This window comes from Stylophora pistillata, chromosome 9 (genome assembly GCF_964205215.1).
Source record: "Stylophora pistillata chromosome 9, jaStyPist1.2, whole genome shotgun sequence".
In the NCBI taxonomy this organism is placed as follows: domain Eukaryota; kingdom Metazoa; phylum Cnidaria; class Anthozoa; order Scleractinia; family Pocilloporidae; genus Stylophora; species Stylophora pistillata.
The window spans coordinates 17,128,987-17,155,200 of NC_142527.1; the positions used below are offsets into that span (position 1 = coordinate 17,128,987).

General features: G+C 38.7%; 2 protein-coding genes and 2 pseudogenes across 2 annotated transcripts in view; 1 reads left to right on the forward strand and 3 right to left on the reverse strand.

The window, feature by feature from the left end:
- LOC148723568 (uncharacterized) overlaps positions 1 to 26,214 on the reverse strand; it is a 401,859-nt gene that overhangs the window by 92,319 nt on the left and 283,326 nt on the right. The gene's annotated exons all lie outside the window — the stretch shown is intronic.
- On the reverse strand, positions 177 to 17,502 carry LOC111319318 (tolloid-like protein 2). The gene is made up of 6 exons (XM_088732761.1): positions 17,342 to 17,502; positions 11,235 to 11,267; positions 10,602 to 10,976; positions 3,294 to 3,719; positions 1,855 to 2,196; positions 177 to 1,754 (listed from the first exon to the last, which is right to left on the reverse strand). The coding sequence occupies exons 1-6, from the start codon at positions 17,376 to 17,378 to the stop codon at positions 1,474 to 1,476; spliced, it is 1,494 nt and encodes a 497-aa protein (XP_088588887.1). The 5' UTR covers positions 17,379 to 17,502; the 3' UTR covers positions 177 to 1,473.
- LOC148723572 (uncharacterized) lies at positions 3,726 to 10,584 on the reverse strand (annotated as a pseudogene).
- Positions 17,574 to 18,684, forward strand: LOC148723573 (uncharacterized; annotated as a pseudogene).

Sequence of the window (26,214 nt, forward strand, 5' to 3'; positions counted from 1 at the left end):
TGCAACATGTCATGTGACAATAGTTTTTCGCGCTCAAACTCAGCTCTCGCAGAAGGCACAACAATAACGAGGGGAACTAGATTAGTAGAGACAACTCGGCAGCACGAATGGGAACTCGTCACGAGTACAGGCGACCTCTTCAACTGAACTTTACGGACGTCAAGGACGAGACAACCTTTTCGTTCCTCAGCAAACTTTTATTCTAGGTCAGGCCAACAACTGACATGACCTCTACGATACTCAACTTCGTAATCGAAAAAAACCTTTACAAAGTACTTAATTATGAACTGGTGTGAGGTTCTATTGTTCTCTAAATTTGACAATACTTGAATAAGGTTATAAAAGAACGGAAAAGGTCTCTTGGAAACTAACCGATTTATATTGAAATATTTATATGTCGAAAATGAAAGCGCAGGTCATTATAAATAGGGAACTTAGGTGGGAATTCACAACTTCGCTATTAAAAATATACCTATCGTAATTACAATAGAGAAGCTTACAAAATAAGTTAAATAAAACCAATTAAAGTTTCTGCTTATCTACGCAAAGTTGGTGTTAAGTTTGGGGGTATGGAAGGAAATTTAAGTTAAATTCAGTTTCCAACTACCATGAGAATCTATATTGCCAAAAAGATCACTAACGCTTATATTGACCAAAAAATCCCACTATAATAAACAACAAAAGTACCGAGATGCAGCAGTACAACTTAAGTTGACTATTCAAAAACTACTATCAGTGGCTTTTTATCTTTTTAAAACATCAAATGAAAGAACTGAAACTCATATGAATTAAGAAGGCTAGAATACCGAAAGTTACGAATAAACATGTTTTAACAACCACACGGAAACAACATTAAATTTTCCCGTAACAGCAATCCATATTCATGAAGGAATTTGAAACAAAACTACTAACCATGCCGCAAACTATAACTCTTCAAACGGGGTTATCATGATGCCCTCTCCACAGGCTAAAAATCTACGTTAGATTGCATCAAATTTTGTTCCAGCCTCAAAAGATATGAACTTAACTATTAACCAAACTACCTCGGGCCTGAAGGAACACCACCGTACCACTCTATGACCAGTTACGCATTGAGGCTATGTTGACAGTCGGTTATACTAGTCAACATAACTTGCACTAACCTGGACTAAAATCATGATCAACGTGTAAGCGGTATAGATTATATTAAATTGTATCACTAATCCGATACAAAACGTAAAGACCCCTAAAGATCCTTCACACTAAGTTCTTAATAGATACATGCGGTAAAGTAACCTCGTGTTAAGTTTACAACCAGTTAATCTACGTCATTACTGCATTATTTTTGGCTACACTTATACATTATTAACTCGTTTAGTAAATATCCAGTTTATCCGCAGAGAAATTACACGCGCATCAAACAAATCCTGGAAACAGACCGGGCATTGTTTATCCTTGAACATATCCACCTCCTTCTGCGAAGTTAGTAAAACCCTAATCAGTGGAGGGAGGCAGTTCATCAGGGGCTGTCGCGGGAATGGGATGAGGAGGCGGAACATCAACTTGCTGTGTACCAGACGACAGAGACGGCACAATCGTCGCTAACAAAGGGGCATCCGAGAAGGGCTGTAGGGGAACGTCGTTCACACGAGACGACCCAGCCGGTCCGGCAGAACGATTTATCTTGGTACACTTTATAACAACAAAGATGATGGAAAACAGGACAACTGCGACAACGATAGGCACCACGATGGCCGCAACATTAACACTGGAACCTAAAGTTAACAAGAAATAAAAGAGAGATAGAGTAGATGCTTCAAAGAATGCTGATTTGATGTGAATCACAGCTCGTGTAAAATTCGAAATAAAAATTACCTCTTCTAGAACGGACTGTTGCGCGGAAGCTGGTTCCGCTGGAATCGCTGTTAAAATCAACGTACAAATGGTTTCCTGTCGATGTCACCGTACCATAGTTTACAGTGCCGCAGTATTCCCCGAGAAGCGGATCACTTGATGAACTTCCATCTCTAACTTTCAGATATCCACAAGAACAGCTATCACAGCTGTACATGTTCATCGCGTCGAGAGTAAGCTCCAGGTTGTAACCCGTCTCTGTAGATATTTTGAATGTGCAGCTTGAATAGGGAGCCCAGGTGTTCCAGAAGCCACCATAATCTGACTTGATGGTTGTCGAGCTTGAACTTTCAAGGTAAAAGGCTTGAAATGAAATATGAAATAAATATTTCCAATTAACGTTTAACTAAAAATCGAAAATAAAGGATTCTTAACTGAAGGGTTTCAAGTGTCCCAGTGTCTTATATTTGCTTATTTTTTATATTCTTATATTTGCTAATTAATGTGTTTTAAAATCTCTATTGTGTCATAATTGAAGGAAACCACCATTCCTAAGCTCATGGCACGTCAAGGAAGTGAATTTCAGAACCAAAGAGCTAACTTATGATTGGAACAGTATTGGAACCTGTGTTGGTATACGAGAGACCTCTTGGGACCAAGTCATAAAAGAAGTACCCTCACAGTTCCCGAAAAAAAAAAAAAACCCCAAAAAAACCCAAAAAACTGTGAACACTTTAGAGGAAAAATAAAGGGTCTTACACTCGAATTTGTAGAGAGTTATTTTCACAGATTCAAATGAGATACACCAGCCATGAATAGGAATGAGAAAGAATACCAGCTATCTCTCACACGAACGCAAAGATAATGACTCTACGAGCTTAAGTGCTCTGACCGCATGCACTGGAATGACAACACAGTTAACTCTCCCTGACGATATTATTAGTACTGAGAAAGATGACCGACATAAGAAGGAAAAATTGGCCACGTTTACGAAAATTGTGTATTTATCACTCCTGTCTGTCCAGGTTGTCGTCTGATTGACTACAGAAAGATCTTTAAGGTAAAGCGGCTCATAGAGCGCTATAAATTCTAGAAACGTAAATATAAAACAGGATTTCTAGCACGCGTCAATTTCCATTTAATGACATGGCCTTTGAGTGCGGCTTCCGTGAAATGCAAGTAGTACTAGACAGGGACCTTCCTTGGATGGGTTACCCACAAACTCTCCATGTCGGGAATTCACCTTTTCATTTTAATTTCTAAGTCATCCTTTTCGGTCAATTTTTTAATCACATGTTCCGGGAAAATGATTCAATTTTGTAAAGTACTTAACTTTGCAAAAGTCTGAGTTCACTAACAAATCCCTTTACTGCGGAAGTCGTTGACCTGATATTTAAAGACAACTCCATGTTTCTGTACAAGTATGCTCTCGGTAAGCTATAGAAAATTGGTAAACTTACTTATTGCAGAGCTGTAACTACTACAACTGTGATATGCAGACCGCGTTGTCGGGTAGACAGGTCTGTATGTAGTCCAGGCTGGAGCATTTGTCGGAGAGCTGTACAGTGCCAGGAATCCCGAATAGGAGGTGTAAGAATTAGAGCGGAACTTAACAGTTAGAGAATTAGATGAGGAGTAGATGGAGGTTGGAATTTGAGACCCGCAGTACTTCCCAATCCGATGGTAGTAACCATCTAGCACCTCCACGTAGTCGTCTAGACAATCAAAGTCATACTCCAAGTTGAACCTTATGAACGTCAAATTAATCCTTTTCCACCGAGGTGCTTGAATATACCAGTCACAATAGCTGTTGGCCGGATAACTCCAAGGAAAATTAGGACTGTAAATGACACCAGCTGAGGTGCCAGGAATGATTGATGGACAACCTGAAATGTGTGAACACACAATTATAAATGACTCACGCGATGTTTACCGCTGCAAAACATCCTAAACGTTTCCTGATTCCAGTTGCACGCGAAGACCTCTGCGAACAGTTTGCGTATAAAACTAGACTGTGAATGAGAGCGAACAAGTGTCGCTAAAACCGATAAGGGCTCGTGGTTAGAGCAAACTTCGCTCAATCACAACCCATCAACAAGTTCTGCCGGGGCAGCTCAAGCTGCGTTGAAGTTGAAATTGCCGGAAAACAAAATTAAATAACTAAATGTCACGCGCAACTGCGAGATAGTTTTGCACGAAATGTGCATTAACGAAGAGTCACTTGGGACTCCGCTGGATGCCTCTGTGTTTTTCATTTCTAGAGGTCAGTAGCTTGACAAATGGTCACCCAAGGGCGTGAAAGGTTGACAAGACTTTGGAAGCAAAAAATCCCAACTATGCGAGTGTGCCTTCTTTGAACAAATTACTAGGGTACGAAAATTTAACGGATGGCCCTGAAATTTGGCCCGCAAATTCCCGCGATATAAAACTCTAAAAACCGTTTTTCGAAATTGATCTTCAACAACGGCTTCCGATGTAACCTACAGTGGAATTGCACTGAAAATAAAGAGATAAGTTATAATTAACAGGCAAAATTGAAAGATGCATGGTTAAATCATAATTGGAGCACAGAGGAACAGTGAGGTTCTTTGGCTAGCTCCTATAAATTATCACTACTATTACTATTATTATTATTATGCAGTATACACGTTTGGAAGCTAGTGAGCTAAGCAAGATAGGGCGAAAAATTCGTAACCTATCTGCATGACAGGACTGTTAACTATAATAATATCTAATACTACTTAAATATAAATGATCACTATAAAACGATAAAAGTGTCAATTGGCCCAATACTAAGATAATTTTTTTTTTTTTTTAAATGTTCATGATTTACTGTTCGGTTCTTAAAATATCCTTAACTTAAAATGTTCATAAAATCCTGTTCATAAAAACCAAATCATAATGTCATTAAAATTCTTACGCTGTAACCAGTTTAAGTGTTCTTGCAATGTTCAGAGTGCTACTTAATACAGCTTTCTGCATTCTCAGCAATATTTCTTTGTATCTTCTACCAAAGAAGCCCTTCATTTCAGTTTCCATGGCTTTAGACCATCCTCCAAGTACATGTATAATGACGTTTACTTGTGAGATCTTGTATCCTGGGTGTTGTTTTGTCAGCTCAAGTCTAAGTGCTCCATACTTCTTGGTCTTTACTCTGTCTTTCTTGTCTCTGTTGTTGATCCAAGGGCAGCTCATTTCCACCATAAGTACCTTCTTGTTTTTGTGGTCGATGAAACGTACATCTACACGATTAGATTGTACGTATGTGTGATCAGCATATACAGGTACATCCCAGTATGCCTCACCATCAGGTGACTTATAAAGAGGTTTGGGCTTCACATCTGAGAACCATGGCGGAGTACTTTCAGCGAGCTCTAGGTCTTTGAGCATCTCAAAGAAGAACACTTTCAAAGCAAAATTGTGCCTTTCTAAGTACTTGGACTGAGCTAATGATGGACATCCAGCAAGTACATGTGCCATGCTCTCAGGACCTTCGCCACACATTCTACATTTGACATCGTTCTTGTCCGTTGTTCCAGTCTTGTAGGCCATGTAGACCTTTGTTGGTGTGAGCTGTTCGTACAGTTCCATGATGCCTGCGATACAGTGGGTAGGAGCACATTGCCATTTATTAAGCCATGCAAAACAATTTTCAAGGCTCAGTTAGTGAGCCATCTTGCCTTTAAAAGACTTCCTTGCCACTGTTGATCTTCGACTTTTTTGACTAGTTTCTCATTTACAACTTTCTTTATATGCTTCTTGGTGTGCATATCTTTGGTAGCTATCTCTGGTTCTTCTGTTGGGCTACACGATGGTTCAGTGGTATTCAAGTTCAGAGTTATATCCAGTTCTTGTGCAAACTTCTTCGAGTCAGTGATAAGAGAGGAGAATCCCTTGACTGTAGCACATTCTTCAAACTGTTGCACAAATTTCATCTTGGGGTCAAGACTTTCATAGAGTTTAACTGCTGCTTTGATCTTGATCAGCTTATACTCTTGTTCAATGGCTCGTAGTCCTCGTCCTCCTTTCTCCCTAGGTAGATATAGCACCGCTATGGAGCTAAGTGGATGTCGCCCTCCATTTTCGCAGATGATCTTTCTTGTTTGTCTGTCGATGTCACGCAACTCAGCAAGTGGCCAATGCTGGGTCCACATGGGGTATGTGAGTGCTGGAAGTGCAAACTGGTTTGTAGCAAGGACGCGGTTAAAATCAGATAGTGGGCTCGTCCAGATCACGGATAGTCTTCTGAAATACACCTTTGCTACCTATTTGAGTGCTTGCTTCTCGTCTTGCATAACTGACTCTTTAATCCCCAGAAACTTGTAGTTGGATCCTGACTCGAGATTCTTGACCACTGACGTCTAGTTGAGTTTGACGTCTTTGCCATCTTGGACTTGTTTACCTCTACGCACATGAAAAGCGCTACCTTTTTTGGGTTCCAGTGAAGTCCCATATCTTGCATTGCAGTGCAGGTTGATCGAAGTACCTGATTTAGTTTAGTTTCAGAGGCAGCAAACACTTTCAGATCGTCTGCATAAAGTAAGTGTATTATTCGAGCTGATAAGGGCTTAGACAGTCTGTATCCCTCTGTAGCATTCAATAACCAAGCAACAGGGTTAAGGCACAGTGTGAAAAGGCGTGGGCATAGGGCGTCGCCCTGAGGCAGTCCCTTGTGAAATCTGATGGTGGTAGACGTTTCGCTTCCTTGCTTTGTAGTCGCTATGATCTTGGTATTCCAGCTTGCGCTCAGGTGTTTTATCACTTTACCAATCCAGGCAGGTACCCTGTGTACTTCCATCATTTCAATCAACCAGTTATGATCAACAGAATCATACGCTTTCCGAACATCAACCCATGCCATGCTTAAATTGCGTTTACCTCGATGACAGTCCTGAGTGACCATCCTATCAATCATAAGGTTGTCAGTCGTTCCACTACAGCCAGACTTCGCTCCCCTCTGTTCGCCTTCCATAAGATCATAGTCATTCAGGTGTTTATCCAATGGGGTCTGGAGGCATGAGGTAAACCACTTATAGATGTTATTCAGACAGGTTATGGGTCTTTGGTTTTCACTTGAAAAGTCTCCTGGTTTAGGTATTAAGCGTTATTATTATTATTATTATTATTATTATTATTATCATTATCATTATCATTATCATTATTATTATTATCATCATTATTATCCCTATCATGATTATAACTATTTTTAGGACGACAGGTGGATGACGGTGGAATGCGAACGATACCATAGTAGACTTTCTGAGCTGGTTGCTACAAAGAAGGGCGAAAGCTATGCTAATACCATGTCATGGATCAGGGCAAGAGTGTCCTTTGCGCTGCTGAGATCAGCATTACTTTGCTAAAGAGGCTTGCGAGTTTCTTTGAGTTGTCGGACACTGACTCGCAAATTGAAAAAGGACATGCTAATATTTGCTAAGGCATTGAGCCAGCTATTTCTGGGGAACTCTAGCCAAAGCCAGGAATACTGAGCCAAGAAGTGTTTGGCAGTTTTGCAGTCGACATTATTTTATACCCAATACGATGTTTTTAGACTTTTTGTAAAGCAGGTTTTTAGCCTAGTTTTTGTCACATTTTTTTGAAATCTAAGCCATTATCTTTTTTTTCTTCTTAAATATTTGATTATTATGCAAATAGATATTACTTTTATTGGTATTGATAGTTGGTATTGACAGAGTTATTGTTAATTGAGAAATAATATCATTATCACCATTCTTTTTATCATTATTATAATTATTATATTGTTATTATTATTATTACTACTAAAATAAGCCGGTGTGTAAATGCATCGGGGGCTGAGATGACAAGAAGATCGAAGTTGAAATGGACAGAGCAAATGAATAAGGACATTCTGCGATGCAAGAAAAAAGGGAAGGAACAAACATCGCCATTAAATCCTCCATGTAACCGCAATGTAGAAGGAAGGGTTTTATTGAGGTCATGAAAGAACTATGGGACGAGAAGAGTTATGCACACCTTGAGCTGAAAGGTAAAAATCTGCGAGATCAGGCCTCAAGGCTGGAAAACGTGCAGGGATGTTTCATGGATGACTATGGGGAAGATGCAAGAGCGATAAACGCCGACGGGGACGAACAAAGTGCACTTTCAGCGGCGGCCGTCTGACTATAGTCAGAAAAGTTTTGAAGACGAGGATCAAAACACCAGAGAAAATGCTAATTTTACTACACAGAGCCACTCGGATTCAACTGCGACAACTAAACCACTAGTCAAACAGATAGTGGCACAGACGCACGAGCTCCCGGACGATCATGCAAGAAGAGCACTACAGCAATGTAACCGTAGAGATAAGGAAGCACGCCCTATAGAAGACCTAGAGGAAGCGAAGAATGCCCTTCCTGCCGACCTTGCTGAGGAGAAAGGGGCATCCAGCTGGCTTACAGTCATTCCAGTTAAAGATGTAGACTTAAGTTTAAATAAGAAAGAATTCAAAGATGCCAGATTCAAGGACATAAGGATGTGCTTGATTTAGAAGCCGAAATGCTAGATAGTGTGCAATGATGTCCAAATTGAACCGGTAATTCAGGAGATAAACGGAGAAGAGTGCTGACACCTGGTACGAACAGAGCAACGGATGCCCGGCTCGACATTCATGCTCGTGGCTTCTGGGAGCGGCAGTGCTCTGCCTTTTTTGATGTTAGAGAGTGTTACCCGACTGCAGTCTTAAAGCCTTCCCACAAAACAAATCTACCGCCGGCATGAGAGTGAGAAAAGAATGAACGCCAGCAGGGTGTCAGAAGTCGAACGAGGCTCCTTTACACCATTGGTATTTACAACCACCAGAGGAATGGCTGAAGAATGCCAGAGGTATCACAGTAGACTGGCTGAACTTTTATCAACCAAGAAGGGAGAGGATTACAGTCCTACAATGTCATACAATGGCAGATTTGAGGCCCACAATGTTTCCACTGCCAGAAAATAATATCGATTGCAAGAAAAATCGAAATCCTCCGACCTGGCTTCCAAACACTTGCGTCAAGTCATGCGTGGGGAAGGCGAAAGCCCAAGCATTTCCACTGTAGACGAGGGTGATGCTTCCAAATGTTCTTGGAGCAAAGACCAAGAGATGATGATAAGAGATCTGTTTAAAGAGGAGATCAAAGGGGAAATCTGTGACAATACAAACGGCGAGGGAGAAAATGGCTGAAAATGAGCAGGTGAAGGACGGGGACCCGAAGAAGATTCTTGACAAAGTTCGGAGGATGTGGCGTTTTCCTTCCTCCACACAATCAGAGCCTGTGAACCTCCCTGACGAACAAGAGACTCTTGAACAAAGAGTGAAGAGATATCTTGATCGACCTTGGAAAATACAGACCACAACAACAGAGGCAAGTGGTGTTCGTAACCCATTTTAATCTTTGGAACTTGATAGGCTGAGAGCTATGTTTAATGAGATCATCACGACAGCTGTACCAATCTCAAAGCCCAAGGTCAAAGATATTCTTCAAAAGGAAGATGGGGGAAAGGAACTCTTACAAAAAGCCCCGTTAGAAACAAATCGGTAACAATTGATTTAAGTCTGGACAAATGTGTTAAATGTCCAGCTTACATGCTTAAGCACCTCCTCTCTTTGGTATAGTTTTTATCCTGTCCCCTTCTATATTTTTAAGCTCAATCTGGTACCTAAAGATGTTGCCACCCCGAGGGGAAGTTAGTCGCGTTTAAATGCATTGTAACTCGAATGTTTGCTCTACGGAGTAAAAATGTTACGACATTCCTGTCGAATTGTGAACGGTCTACCTAATTACATAGTTTTGCACGCTTATCTACAATGTACTGCTATCAAGCGTTTTGATATTTGCTAGAGATTTTGATAAAGTTCACGTTACTATGATAGGTTAGACTATCTAATATATTACTAAGTTATTATTAAGTGGATAACGGAGCTGATTGTTTGTCTTGTCTCCACGTCTATGCAGATGAAAGAAACACAGTCAAAGTGTTGAATGAAATGTTGGGTTGTTCAATAAATGAGACTAGTCAATGTTTAGAAACAGGTGAGAAATTGTATCCAAAGCGGCTGAAAAAGCACCAAATTTGTTTGTGTTCTGTTTGCATTAAGTTTGATAATGAACAAGGAAAATACCTGCCGCTTCTATTGCACTGAAAGTGAACGTTTTTCCTTTGAGTAATACCTGCAAATCAGCGTTACATAAGTTCCCTGTTAAGGTCACTTAAGTGCCCTATTCAAGTCGCCAAAGTTCCCTAATCTCACTAAAGTTCCCTAGTGTCGTCACAAGTTCCCTAGTGTCGTCACAAAAATTCCCTAGTGACGTCACAAAAGTTCCCTTGTGACGTCGTTAAAGTTCCCTATGCACGTCACAAAAGTTCCCTTAGTCATAAAAGTTCCCTATTGTCTATTTTCGTCACCAAAGTTCCCTGTTTTTGTCACAAAAGTGCCCCATTCTTCTGACTCCCTCTCCCCCCTCTCTCTCGCGGTAATTGTGCCTGTGAAAAAGTTTCACTCATTTAACTGCACTGTAATTATAACCTGCGTACTTGTTAATTCATGGGAAAGGCGTTACCTTTCCTCTCCAACAATTCTGTTCATTTTGTTGTACGATAACAATCTCTCTATTGATTTCTTTGCAAATCTCTTAATTCTCTTGCAATTTTTACGGTGATTATCTTATTTTGGTTGTATCGCACCTCATCAACGAATGCACAAGAATCAAAAGAGGATCCTCTCGGTAGAAATTTTATGTGAGCGAATTAAATTATTCAAGACCCACCTGATGAGGAATTCAGCACTCTGTAGTGTGCCACAAATCCTGCCCCTGATGAGCTCCAATCTGAACTAAAATTCATGAAGATATTACGACCTGTAGAATACACTGGTGCGGGAAGACTGCTTCCACAGCTTTTTGACAAACGAGTGTCGTCCACCAAATAAGTTCCATCATAAATTTCCACACTGTCACAGCTACACCCAAGACAATATTCCACATCAAATTCTGTAAAGTAGATGAGAACTCTCTGGCCGAAGGGTGCCACGATTCTCCATTGACAACTCTGTAAGCTATGATAATTTCCAGGGTATCCAGGACTGAATATGGAGTCATTTCTACTGTATTTAGGATATATCGTTTGCACCCAAGAGGGGCACGCTGACGCAAAAAGAAAAAAAAAAAAAAAAAAAAGCAGAAATAAAATCACTTAAGTTATATCACAGCAGTTCACCTTCAGCCTGTTAAAGCAAGATATGGTACTCCAGGTCAGCCCTGACTGTATCTTACTTGCACCAGTCTTACAGATAGTGTCATAGTTCACCGAAAATTTAAGCTTTGACTGAGGAAATCTTAAATTGTACACTCATATCTAACCTCAGTTATCCCACTATGATATCAAATCGGACTAGAACTTACCTTGGACAATTTGAAGCTCGGCGGCGAGAAAAGCTGAAAATATTTGAGATATTAGTTACAAATTGTCCCAATCATGAAATATTCTAAAAAAGGTAATTCTGATAAGGAGCCTATTGGCACGCATGAAAACACTGATGCTCCTTCAATACGCCGATTACAGCTTTCGAGCAGAAGTGAAGGCCAAACGGTTAGATAGTATTGTGAACATCAACAAGTCCGATGCACACGTTTGCAAACTGACTTGGTTCTTTCGCTATTTATGTGTTCGCATTTTGAATAACAAGCAGGAAGACATTGAACGTAACTGTCTCGCGTAAGTGGAAAAATTCAAGGCAAATGCTTAACTCGAGTAAGTAACGCCTGTTTGCAGCCTACAGGATAAAACTTCCGGATGGCCAAGAATTGTGGCCTAGCCTCCTTCAACACAAACCAAACAATATCACGAATCACAAAGATCACCAAAGGAATAATTCTATGTGCACAAAAAGCATTATCCATAGAGTCATATGATAATTTATGTGAGTGCCAAACAAATCTATCAATCCAATCAAATACCGATTTCATGTGGGTATACAACACCAGTATTGGGACCATATGATAATCTAATTATCAGAGAAGTACGCGACTGACTAGTTATAAAAAGATACATTTTCAGTGGCTTGCGACCACCCACGTGATCACAGCAAATAAGTGAGAAAATGAGTGAAAAATTGAGAAGCAGCTTGCCATGGTAGTTTCACTTTTTCCTTATTTTTATTCAGTCTGTTAGGCATAGGTATTTGCATTTCAAGCTTGCATTGGATATTAAAACCCTCCAATTAGCACAGTTGTCCATGCTTGTTACCAGTTACTTGACTGTGTTGAAAATTTTGAGAATTATGTTAAAAGTTGATTTCTTCTTAGAGTTAAATCAAGCATGTAATTAAATGTTTTTTCGGATACATTTGTAGATAAAACACAGACTGATAATTATTCAAAAGCTAGAAATTAGATAACCAGTACCTACATGAACATGCATTCCACGAATTTGCATTACAAGCTTGCACTGGGTATCACGATAAAACCATGACCAAGGAAATGTATGTGCTCTAGATCTTGTAACTTGGTCAGCATTTTATCCATAATTATCCATTCCCATCCAAATCACTCTTTCACACTTTTATCGTTTACAGAAAGGTGTACAAAAAGTATGTGCTTCATATAATTTCATCAGACTATCAATGCTTAGTGGGTACATGACAATAAATTTCTGAAAAACAGGTTATCAATTGAAAAACCAACTGCATATTCCATGACAGTTACCTATGGATTGAGGAGGATGAAATCCACCTTCTTATCAAGTACAGATTGTGTGAGATGTCTTCAAAATGACAAAATAAAAAAAAAATATGGATGTTGAAGAAATCCATGTATATTGACTACAATTTGACAAGATATTAAGAATTGAGGGGTTGATAGGTTTGGCACCACCAGGATGTTCACAGCCTGCTTGGATGCTAGAAGTAAATTAATTTCTCAAGTTGAGCAAAGATGGTAGAGAACTTCAAAAGGTGAAGCTTGCCTTTGAGCTGCTTGAGCTGCACCTGATTGGTTGAAAAGTTAGGGCAAATTACCTGCACCAATCACCAAACATTGTTAAGAGAAATTAAAGTGATCCTACATAGATTTAGCCTTTCAGTCAAATTGCTCTGTTGGACTGGTAGAGGCATAGCAAATTATCATACCTATATAAAGGCTAAAAGTTTTTAAAGAAGTTGTGGTGCTGTGTCGGTGGGGGTTACAAGGTAATTCGGTTAAATCAACTAAGTTGAAATTGTAAATTGCCACCATAATGAGTTAAAAAGCTGACGTTTCAAGCGTTAGCCCTTCGTCAGAGTAAATATATCATACATGTACATTTTTTCAGTTTGTATTTCACTCTTTTGACAAAGGAGTAAATTTCTTAAAAAAAAGGATATTATTCTCTAACCTCTTACCTCTCAGTCTTATGTCTCAAACTGCTGGATAGTCATGAAAATTACATAAAAGCTACCCTGGAAGGCATTAAAAGCCCACTCCAAACATGCTATGCAAACTTTTATTGTGAATAAATTGAATGTATAGACAGGATAATAGTTACCTCTCTGGCATTGTAAGGCAGGGAAATGAAGCTTGTCACAAAAAAGATATATGCATTATGATGTGTGAGCAGAGAAACCTTCACAGGATCCTTGTCAAGGAAGGAGATTGACTTACTTATAAAATAGAATTTCCCTAAATCCTTTCGAATTATTGTTTTAAAGTGTCTCTGTCATGTGTTTATGGTGCAAAATAGTAAAAATTTTCCTAAATAAAGGTGCTTGGTTCTTAGAAGTATTGGTCTTTGGCTGCAAGGAATATCTTATAAATATGTAAAAAAATAAAATAAAAAGGTGCAAAAAAAGTGCAAGGCCTTTTCACATAAAATCACAAATTATTAGGCGACAACTTAATGAGGAAAACTTGTAGAGTAAAATTCACCAATAAAAGTAAAAGAAAAGCCTGATTTCTTTTCTGAGCAGTAAAGGCTATCCATCATACACATAGCTTTAAGGCATTCAGTGTATGGTGCAGCACAGGTGAATAGAGTCACATCACTTACTTGAAGGCATTTTGACAACTTAGCTGTGATGTTTTCATCCTTATCTATCTAAAAGGTTAATAGCTGTTTACACTATATACATACTGAGATTCACACAAAAGGCATCAAATAAATATTAATTAAAAAGTTGGTATAAGAGGCAGAGAACCAATCAGGAGCCCCGTATCATGTTTTATTGTGTGTGACCATATCTATCGGTTTACCAGCTACTAATGGTAAACCACACAGGAAGTTGGGAGAACATGAGTATGTTTGTAAACCATGAAGCAAGTGAAATTTATTTCAATTGTTAAAATTTAGCTGGTTAAATTTATTTCAATTGTGAGAACTTAGCTCAAATTCTTTACTCACATTTTTAGACCACACCACAACAAAAACGGCAAAATCTAAAGGCAACAACATCTAGTCCTGTCTTACAGCATTTATATTCTTAATTGCTACCCCACTCAAACAAATTTAAAACATTTATCATGCAATAAGCAACCAAAATTGGGGTGTCAACACAAGCTGTGTGCAACCCTCTTTATTGTGCCTTCATTGTCAAAACGGATAGAAATGATACGATGAACATATTGAAATCTTTGGAAATGAAAAAATACAGCAAGAAAAACCATCCTACAAAACAATCTATACTATACAATGGATATATGAAGTTCATATATCCATATATTTTTCATATATCCATTGTACCTGATTTATCATCACGGATTTATTACAAATCAACTTAACGGCCTGCTCCCAGTTGGCTTGTTAGCTCAATTGGTAGAGCGCTGCACTAGTATCGCAGAGGTCAGTGGTTTGAATTCCGTACATGCCTGATTTTTTTTAGGTCTGATTTTCGTATTGCATAAGTAGCGCTATCTAGTGCGAAGGATCGTGCATCATACGAATCTATACTATGTTTGTACAACAATAATTCTATACTGTGCTAACCTTTCATATAGTAGCAGGCAAATACTACATCCAAGAGAAGCTGATAACCCCTATTCACTGGGTATTTAATTCAGAGGGTGTAACGATCGTCGTAAGACATGAAGGAATATAAATGACAACAACTATTGGAGAAATTGCAATTTAAATGGTTTACATCTTTTATAATTGATTTGTTAACCTTTGACTTGTATCTGTTTCACAGTAACTTTTTCGTTAAACAGTCTCTGTGTGTATCATTGCTTTGTATCAAATGTCGTTTGCTTGATTTCCCAATACTACCAACTTGTGTGTAGATATTATTACCAGTAGGGCTGACTTCCCATGAAGTATTCTATAAATGTCATCTTTTTGCAAATTTTCCACAATTTTAAATCATTTAAATAATTTTCCTTATAAAAGATTAAACTTTGACTCCATCTCTACCTTACTATGTTATATAACTCACTACCAAATTTGACTTATTGTTGTTAGACCTTTTATGACACCTGCTGGAGTTACACTTTACTCTTTACTCTCAAATGTTTTTTTTTTGTCTGTAATATAGGATATGGGATTTCTAGCCCACGTGAAAAGCATGCAGGCCATAAATCCAAGTTGGAAAAATGAGGATCTGTAACAAACAATATTCACCAAGAAAATAAGGTAGTAAGATATTTAATGTATTCGTAGGTTCAGTTAAGGGGGGGAGGTTTATATTCAAACAAACTCTTGAATTTAATGTTAATTAATAATATTTAAAAATCTATAACGCACATTTTCCATGCAGATATGATCAAAAGCGCGGTACAATGCTACAAAAAAGTTAGAAAGCAAATTTAAATTCAAATGAACATAGTAACTAAAGCTAAAAAGTAAAATTTAGCAGGCCATACAGTGAAATACTGCACTGGAAATTGATCAGTCATGCCATTTTCGGATTTATTATGATACAGAGAAGACGACCGCATCATTAGGTGAATCATGATTGATAACTCAAGACCCTGAATTCCACTGTTAAATTTGGGCACTCGTCATTTAAGATTCAAACCTTCTTCTCAACATTCTCTTCATTTAAGATTCAAATCTTCTCCACAACACACTTCTCATTTAAGATTCAAATCTTCTTCTCAACACACTCGTCATCTAAGATTCAAACCCACCTCACAACATTGAACACTTTTACGTGGAATTATACATGTGATCGGATTCGCTGTAATCTACTTCTCAGTTATAAACAGTAGATACAAGTTCTTCTCGCACTAGTGCACTTGTTGGACAAATAATTTGGTAACTGAAACTAGATTAATACTACGCAACAAATACTTGATAGCGGCTATCAAGAAAACGTTGAGCATTTTTGCATGAATTACGGTCTTTTCGTCCAGAAGTCTTTTTGTCCAAGTCTTTTCGTCCAAAAGTATTTTCACCTTGGTCTGTTCGCTTACTTGTTAAGTCTTTTCTCGAAGCAAATAAATAACTTTTAGAAGGCTATATAAAGAACTTGTTGTGAGCCGCCGCCATCTGGGTATGTCGGACACGTAGTGATGTTACACTTCGTTGCCTTTTACGCTCAATAAACGCTTAACAACAAGCCTAAAATTCCCATTTCTTTCACGTGAAATAATTAAACGGCAAGCAAGTCTTTAGTTATGCCACTATTTAAGAAAATATATTGCGTTACAACTTCATTCATTCTCTGTGTATTAAATTAACGACGTTGAATTCGTAAAACGAATATTGGTGAACCAAAAGGGCAACGACTCACATTGATAAGTTCTTTATATAGCCTTATCTAATGATATAGTGTAATAGAATAGTTATTTATTTGCTTTGAGAAAAGACTTAACAAGTAAACGAACAGACTTAGGTGAAAATACTTTGGGACGAAAAGACTTGCGGATGCTCTTGGACGAAAAGACCGGACACCTGTTTGCATAATTACGAGTGGACCTTACCAAGGAAACGTTTATGCACCTTTACCGCATTATCTTCCAGAAGGAAGACCTGACTATTTATGTGGTGAGATTTAACGGATAATTTGCCATTCTCTATGTAATTCCATTTCACATTAAAGCTCATGGCAGGTATTTTCAATTTGGCTTCACACACGAATTTCCGCATTCACAAGTGCTACCGTCATGGAAGTGTTGATCAGAGGTTCGCCTCTGCAGACGTAACTAAGAAAAACGATAACCGCTCTAACGCAACAAAACATGTATGAATTGTCTCTATAACAAATTCACAACGATATCGACAATTTCCTTCTAAGAACTAAACACTAACAACGAAATCCAGATCATTTGTATAAAGCCATTTGCAAACAAACCCAACGCTATGAGGCGTTCATCCGCAAGTCGCAATTTACGAAGCCGAAACATTTCATGGCATTCAAGAGTTTCGACGTCCTAGCAATAATTTTAATCAAAAAATACCACGGCATGCTTAACCTGGATGAAACATGCATTCGTAGGCAGGGTCTCCACGCGTCTCGAGCACATTCTTACTTGTCAAAACCACAATACAAGCTTGGCAGCGAACAGAGAGTAGAAAAAGAACTGTCCTTTACTTTACTTACCCAAAGTGGTAAGCATCAAGCTGGCTACCGATGACATCTTCCCAGAAGGTCGGTGTTTTTGAAATTTACGGACCAAAAACTATAGAATAAGAGACGACGATGTTTGCGCAGTAGGGTTGTCAATACCTCTGGGTTGAACGATCCGAGGGTCATTCAAGGCCTTCTTTGACGATGCCACACGATTGCGCACTTATGCGCGATGACGTCAAAACAATTTCTCGCAGCGTCAAACCGAGGCTTGGTGGTGATCGCTTCGCATGTTTTGTTGGTGTTCAGAGAAAGAATCAATTCCCCTTGTCTGTTTTTTTCACTTTTTGTTCGAAATGCCTCGATGGTGTATTGCCTAGGACTGGGACGAGGGAAGAAAGATGGCGGTCACGCCGAAAATGTGCTCGTAGTATCTTTATAGTTTCGCAGCCCTAGTGGTGGTTAAAATATTTAATAACCATTCACAATGCCTGACGAATCATCGAACAAGAAAGGAGCCGTGGATAAAGGCAGAAAACGAACAAGGGAAGGCAGCTCTCAAACAGACGAGGAAGACGAGTTCGATCAACATCACAAACATGGATGCAAAAAGTGCCTCGAAACAACAAACTCGAGGCTCTCCGGTATTGAAGAGAAACTCAACATGCTATTAACTGTACTTCCCGAGTTGGAAACTTATAAAAAGAGGATTACTCTTCTTGAAGAAAACAAAACCCTGCAAACGAGCTTAGAGAACTCGCAAGCAGAGATAGAAGACCTAAAAGCCATTGTTCATGATGTTAATTTAAAGCAAGGAGCAGCCGACACCTCCAGTGAACGCATCAAGAGCGATCTCAAAGAGCTACATCGCCGACATGTTAAACTCGAATGTCACAGCCGTAGAGGAAATATGAAATTCTTTGGAATAACGGAACGTGAAAACGAAACAAACAATGACACCGAACTCGCCCTAAGAGAATTCATGCGTACGAAGCTAAAGATCCTTCCAGTCGACGAAGAAAACATTCATTTTGACAGAGTCCACAGAATTACTTCACGCCGTTCACAATCAAATCGAAGTCTTCAACCGCGACCTATTATAGTTAGGCTGACGGATTTTCAAGATAAATTTTTCATCAAATCCTATATCAAAAATCTTCCAAGGGGTACCGGATTTGGAGTATCCGATGATTTTCCCAAAGAAGTTGACGAGGTAAGGAAGGTGTTATATCCGATCCTAAAGGCGGCCAAGCGCGATAAGAACGGACTGCATACTTCAATGTCGAAAAACTGATCATCAATGGTGCTCTTTACCGTGGCGAAGAAACATCCCAATTTCCTTTCTATGGGCGTTTAATGGACAACTAAGCTGAAATGAACGCTAAAACCGTAGTTAAGTTGAGTTTGTTTTTCTTTTTTTTGTATGGAACCACCTATTTGAGAGCTGCGGCTTTTCACTTCGATATCCAGTCAAAACGCCGCACAAAGCTTTAGGTAAGTCTTTAATAGTTATGTGTTTCTGTATATGTTTCCGTAAGTGTTTTCCTTTTAGCTTTATCTTCTGTTATGTTGATCAATTTCGTTTCGATGTCAGCGAAGTAATAAGAATCAAGCCTTTTCATAAATATCAACCGCACTGTGAGCCGCATAGTTCTAAGACAGCTACTTTCCTTATTTCTTCGATGCCTTGTCTATCTTTTTCATTAGAAGCTAAATGTATAAGCTGCTATCACTAAACGTTAGAGGGCTAAACAGTTCGAGAAAGCGAAGACAAGTTTTTCGTTGGTTGCATCAACAACAATCGGATATAATTTTCTTGCAAGAAACTTATTCCTTGCCGGAATCTATCAAAAGATGGGAAACAGAATGGGGAGGTAAAATCGCGTCCAGCTACGGCTCCTCCCATAGTAGAGGAGTTATGATTTTATTCAAACCCCATCTTGACGTTGACCTGGAAAAAATCACTACAGATAATATTGGCAGATGTATTTTAGCCGAGACTATTATTGATGGTACCAGAATAGTTCTGGTCAATATTTACGCACCGAATGATGCAACCCAACAAGTTGTTTTCCTCAGGGACGTGTCAAAAGAATTTCTAATTCCTTACGCCAACGACAACCTGGTGCTGGGAGGTGATTTTAACTGCACAATTAGCACTTTAGACAAAAAAGGCGGTAGACCGGTTAATAGTAAAAAAGCTCCCATCAACGAGCTTCAGTCGTTAATCAAAACACACAGTTTACTTGATTCCTGGCGTTTCAAGAATCCAGATCAACCTGGCTTTACATGGGCTAACCCGTCAATGAAAATACAGTGTAGACTTGACTACTTCTTTATTTCAAAACAGTTAAAAGATCGCGTAAAAGAGTGCAAAATAGTTCCAAACATTTATTCAGATCACTCCGCCGTCAATCTTTCCGTGTCTTTTAGTGAAAGTGAGCTCCCTCGAGGACCAGGGTTCTGGAAGTTTAACAACTCTTTGCTGTCAGATACTAATTACGTGGAACTGTTGACATTTAAAATTCCCATGTTTGCAAAAAAGCATGAACAAGTCAACGACAAAGGGTTGTATTGGGAAATGATTAAAATGGAAATTCGTGCCTTTACAATAGCTTTTTCAAAGAAGAAAGCTAAACGAAAACGTGACGAAGAATCAATTCTTTTGTCGGAAATGATAAAATTGCAGACCAAACTCCGGACGTCATACAGTGATTCCCTTAAGGCCGAGCTGGAGAGAATAAAATTCAAGGTTTCTAAAATTGCGGGTATCAAGACACGAGGAACAATCGTGCGCAGTAGAGCGCGTTGGTATGAGCATGGTGAGAGAAATAGTAAATATTTCTATAACTTAGCTAAAAGGAACCAAAAAAAGAAGCATATAACGTCCTTAGTTAACAACGTTGGTGACAAAATCACAAACCCGAAGGACATCCTGGAGGAAGAAGAACGTTTCTTTAAGGAGGTTTATACATCAAGAAATATGGACCCCAACTGTCCAACTTTCAATGAGTTCTTTGAAACAGAAAATGCATTATCAGAAGAAATCGCGAAAACGTGCGAAGGTGTCATGTCTATCAATGAGTGTGAAATTGCGTTAAAAACTATGGAAAACAACAAAACTCCCGGCACGGATGGGCTAACGCCTGAATTCTACTGCTACTTTTGGAACTTGCTCGGTTCATTTATGGTAAATAGCTTTAATTATGCTTTTCGAAACGGTACTCTCTCCATCTCTCAGCGCCAAGGAATTATTTCCTTAATTCCGAAGAAGAAAAAGAATACCGAATATTTAAAAAATTGGCGACCTGTATCTTTATTGAATGTAGACTATAAAATCGCAACGAAGACCATCGCTCTGCGTTTGGAGAAGATCTTGCCGAATTTAATTCATCCTTGCCAATCTGGGTACGTTAAAGGAAGGTTCATTGGGGAAAGTATCAGGTTAATAGCAGATACAATGTATTTCACAAAAGAGAAGAATATTCCAGGGGTAGCCGTATTTTTAGATTTCGAGAAAGCGTTTGATTCGATTGAGTGGAATTTTATTCATAAATGCCTCGAAACGTTTAATTTCGGTCTTGATCTCCGGCAGTGGATAAAAGTGTTCTATACAGATATCTCTAGTTGTGTTTTGAATAACGGGTACGCCTCAAAACATTTTCATCTAGAACGCGGAGTGCGTCAAGGTTGCCCACTTTCCGGCACATTATTCATTATTGCTATTGAGCTACTCGCGCAAAGTATTAGATGCTCAAAAGAAATAAAAGGTATCACAATAGATGAACATAAAGAGGTCAAACTTTCACAATATGCAGACGACACAACTGTACTTCTGTCTGATGTTCAATCAGTGTCAAAGCTATTTGATTTATTATCACTTTTCGAAAGGTGCTCTGGTCTAAAACTAAATCAAACAAAATCTGAAATGCTATGGCTTGGCTCTGTAAGCCACAGAAAAGATTCTATACTTGATCTTCAAATGAGCGGTGAGCCAGTTTACGCGCTTGGAGTGCATTTTACATATGACCTAGAAATGTCTGAAAAGAAAAATTTTTTGGACAAATTAGATTCTTTAAAGAAAACATTGAACATGTGGGCCCAAAGAGACCTCTCCATCGTTGGTAGGATAAATATAATTAAAACATTGGCACTTTCAAAACTTGTCTTTATCTGCAGCGTCATGTGTACCCCTAAAGACTTCAGTAAAGAAGTAAACAGGATCGTGTTCGGCTTTATTTGGAATCACAAACCCGCCAAAATAAAAAAGACTACCCTTTTCAAGCAAAAAACAGCTGGTGGCTTGGACATAAGGGATTTTTCTCTCTTTGATAAAGCACTAAAGTTAAACTGGGTAAAACGGTTATGCTCTAACTCGGATGCTCCATGGCAGTACATACCAAAATCCCTCCTAGCCGATGTTGGCGGTACAGAACTGTTTAAATGTAACTATGATTATAATCTCTTTGACCTAGACAACCATCTTCCTCCTTTCTACAGAGAAATCATTTTTTACTGGCAGGACATTGCAACGACCACACCTAAAAATAAAACTGAGGTTCTTTCACAGCCAATCTGGAATAATCGATTTTTAACTGTGAATAAGAAAACGGTATTCTTTCCTCATTGGCATCAAGCTGGAATAAAACAAATCTCGGACCTTTTTGACTCCTGTGAGGGTCAATTCCTTTCATTTAATTCTTTTCGCAATAAATTCAATGTAAAATGTAACTTTTTGCAATATTATAGCATTCTTTCTTCTATTCCACAAAATTGGAAAAAACTATTGCAAGAAAATTCCCAAGACCCAGTTACGCCTCCTACCTCAACCTGTTCACTCTCATGTAAAGCAATATACAGTATCCTGCTTAACCTCGAAGATCTACCGCCACCAACTTCTGAGAAAAAACTTTTAATGTCTGGCATCGAGAAAAGTGACTTGAACAAAATCTACCTCCTACCATTCAAAGCCACGAGAGAAATTAAATTGACAATGTTTCAATACAAAATTATTCACCGAATTTTACCAACGAATAGCTTGTTACATAAAATGAAAAAAGTTGCATCGCCCTCCTGTCTCTTTTGTCCATCTGAGCACCAGACCGTCTGGCATTTGTTTATAAACTGTAAGCAAGCAAGTTCTTTTTGGAATAGATTCCAGGAGTGGTACTCAACCTCTAGTAATATGAAACTGTCACTGTCAGAACTGGAGATTATGTTCGGAATTATTCGCTGTCACACCTACTGTTTAGCCCTCAACCATCTCATTATTCTAGGCAAATATTTTTTATATGTTAACGCTTTAAATACCATAAATTGCCGTTTCGATGATTTCGTCTCACTTGTGCGCGACAAAATTTATCTAGAAAAATATATTGCTGTCACTTGTAATAACGAGAAGGAGTTCAGGAACAAATGGAAATTTTTTCTGTCGTTATAAAATTTTGTATTTTGACCTCTTCGCTATCTTTTTTATTTAACAGTTTATTAATTTCTGGAAAATCAATTCCCTTGTAGTTTAAATAGCAAACACAATTCTCAGTAGTTACTCGACAATTAACATGCAAACAATAATGTGGTAAATAGATCAACTGTAATTAAATTTGACTAGTGTAACTGTATTGTTATATATGTATTGTAAGTAGTGTAAGTTAATGTAGTTTAAACATGGTGTAAAAAGTAATTATAGTGTAAGTACATGTGTAAGTGTAATAAACAATGCTGTATTAATTTAAAAAAAAAATTCCTGGCGTCGCTTACCGCAGGAGAACAAAGAACTGCTTTAGAAATGGCTATGTGGCGACCACTTTGAAGCCCACTGTTTTAGGAAAATCCCGGGTTCTTTGCTTGTCAACTTGAAACCAGGGTCTATTCCCACAAAGTTTTGCTTTGTGTAAGAAAAAAACACCGAGGAAACCTCCGTCAGAGCGAAAATCGGTCGAACGAAAGCAGCCAAGTTCGTACGTAAACACAGCTTCGAACCATCTGCCAGAAACATGTGATGGCTTTGAAAGTGACAACATTGGTGGTGATGGTTTCGAGGGAATATCAGAGAAAAATATATGTCACATCGGACATGGCTGTAGGAAATTCGCCTAAAATCACTCTTTCTGAGGATTATATCGACGGAGCTTTCTTAAGAGTGAACACCCTTAGTCAACTGACTATTCTTTGTTTGCACGTGACGTCAGCATAAATTAAAACATAGGCATGCTACGCATGCAGGAGTTATTTTTTTGGATACGTAGGTTGAAATGGGACACTATATAACTGATGCTGGTGTCTGAATTGTTGGCAAAAATAAACTGCATTGGTACAACGCTTCCTGCAGTCCCCTCAACAGCCCTAATTTGAACTTGTCACGCAACGCTATCTCTTTCTCCAACATTACATGACGAGACTAAACAACAGCCTGCTCGTAGGTTCAAATTGTGCTTATTGCCGTTCCTTCGTCAGAGACAAAGTCCTAGTTATTATTCTGACTATTAAGGGCCAGAATCAGAAACTATGTTTGCTTTTTCCTGTGCAAGAAAATGCACAGTAGCGTGCAGTTTTTAATTGGCGTAAAGTAATGTGGTGGCATATCCATGGAACGAGGTTGAGTTTTGACATCGAGTGTCAGTCAGATTTGAAGTACTGGCCGCGCATCAACGATAAGCTTGTTACAGTTTATACTCATCTTTCGAGTGAACTTAACTATATTTATTTAAAGTACAAGCCTAATACTGTGAATCACTACTATTGTTAACGTACTGATGAAAACAACAACCCTTGGGAACAGTAATACAACCATCTTATGTAAACGTTGGCGATTGAAACCATCCGTAAATAAATATTGCGAACAAAACAATTGTACTTTTCTCACCAAAAAAAAAAAAAAAACTAGTGGAAGTCACTGCCACATACCTTTAATTTCAATCAGTCAAAAATCTTGAGGTCTATAAAATGCCTTCTGTGATATATCGTTCCGAGGCAAAAACAACTGCAAAGGTTTGTTATTAGATGTAAGCAGGAGAAATCCTTGTAAATAAAGTCATCACGTTCAAATACAACTTTTTATTGAGTGATCCCGCCTTTCCGCCTTTCCTCCGCCTTTCCTCTTTCCGAAGTCTTAGCCTCCATAACTCTCCATGTTAACAAACCATGAAACACACTCGACAGCGATTTTGCTAAAACAGCAAAGTCTTCAATTCGAACCAATTCAATTCAATCCGCTGATCCACAAATCCGGCCCAAATATAGGCTCCGTGTAGCTTCTTGTTCAGTAACAGATGGTTGCCTCAAAATACTCTTCCATATAATTTTGCAGTGGAAAGCTCTATTTTATCTCTTACAGCCTCTGGACAAAGATATTTTCCGGTCTCCGTTCTTCGAACATGTGAAAGTAGATTGAACCAAGAGAAAGTATCATTCTTCAAAGGATAATAAGGTGGGCTACTTAATTGGTTGTTGCCTATCTGGACTTTGCCCTTTGCGTGCGAAATACGTGATAAAATACAGGTTGTTTACAGGAAATTGACACGCAATGGGGTAAAGTCCAGGTTAGCTATAAGCGAATTTTACTGGTAGAAAACGTCTAAGCACGTGAGAGTTGCGTGGAAAATTAACCGACCGTACCATTCTGTCCCTTGTGAAATATTTTTCATTGAGGTAGATTTATGTCATAAAATTTGCGTTGTTTACTGGAAAATGGCATTTCGTCTAAAAAAATCTAATCCATACTGGCGAGTAAAAAGTAACACGCAATTGTAACGGGAAAGTATTGTTTAAACAATATTTAATTCATGGAGGACTTTTAGAAGCAAAGAAACGGATATGTAACATGGCAGTCGACGCAGAAAGTAAATGTAACTTGGTGGTCGTTTCAACCACTGCTAAAAGAACAACCATATGGCAAAAAAAAAAAGATTATCAAACAAATATGATTTACGCAAATATCTTGCGCAAGATTTACCAGAGTCAGTAAAACTAGCCTTTCCGAAACAACACGCTATAGCGCTAAATTCGTGTTAGGCCTCCAGCTGACGGTGTATGCGTCGTAAGTGAAGGAGCGGTACACAAAACATGCACGTTTTAACTCGCTAATCGGTAGAAAAAGTTCCCTGACGACCTTTCAAATCCAGACAGATCATAGCGATAAAATCCTCACGAAGGACATGAGCCATTACACTGAATAGATGGTCTTACAACTCTTGTAGATGTCATCTTACCTTGTTCCTTGAGCGAAATTCAAAATTGGAATCGCTGATTAACTCATATATAACAATGAAATATCCTGAAGTTGTTCCTATCAACATCTGAAGTAATATTTGATTCAAAATTTTTCTCATGTTCCACTCAGTCTCCTTCAGAAGGAAGAATAAGCATAGTCGTACAACGATCACAACTCCACCACTTTCCCAACACGACTGATACATTTCCTTAATTCGCGAACCGCTCTCTCCGACTCAAGCGTTGATTCGCTGAAATTTGAAGACCTGTCAAACCACAAATTAGCAAGAACGCTCTGATTGGTGCGACATCGAAAAATACTACAATCTGATTGGTTTGTGATACATCAAAAGATTGGGCCAATCACATTGCGTTGAGATACACCAAAAAAAAGATGCGCCAATCAGATTGCTTAGAGATACACCAAATTGCGCTGATCAGATTACACTACACCACAATACACCAATCTATACGCTAACATATAGTTATTTTTTTTAAAAACATAGGCATGCTACGCATGCAGGAGTTATTTTTTTGGATACGTAGGTTGAAATGGGACACTATATAACTGATGCTGGTGTCTGAATAATTGTTGGCAAAATAAACTGCATTGGTACAACGCTTCCTGCAGTCCCCTCCACAGCCCTAATTTGAACTTGTCACGCAACGCTATCTCTCATGACGAGACTAAACAA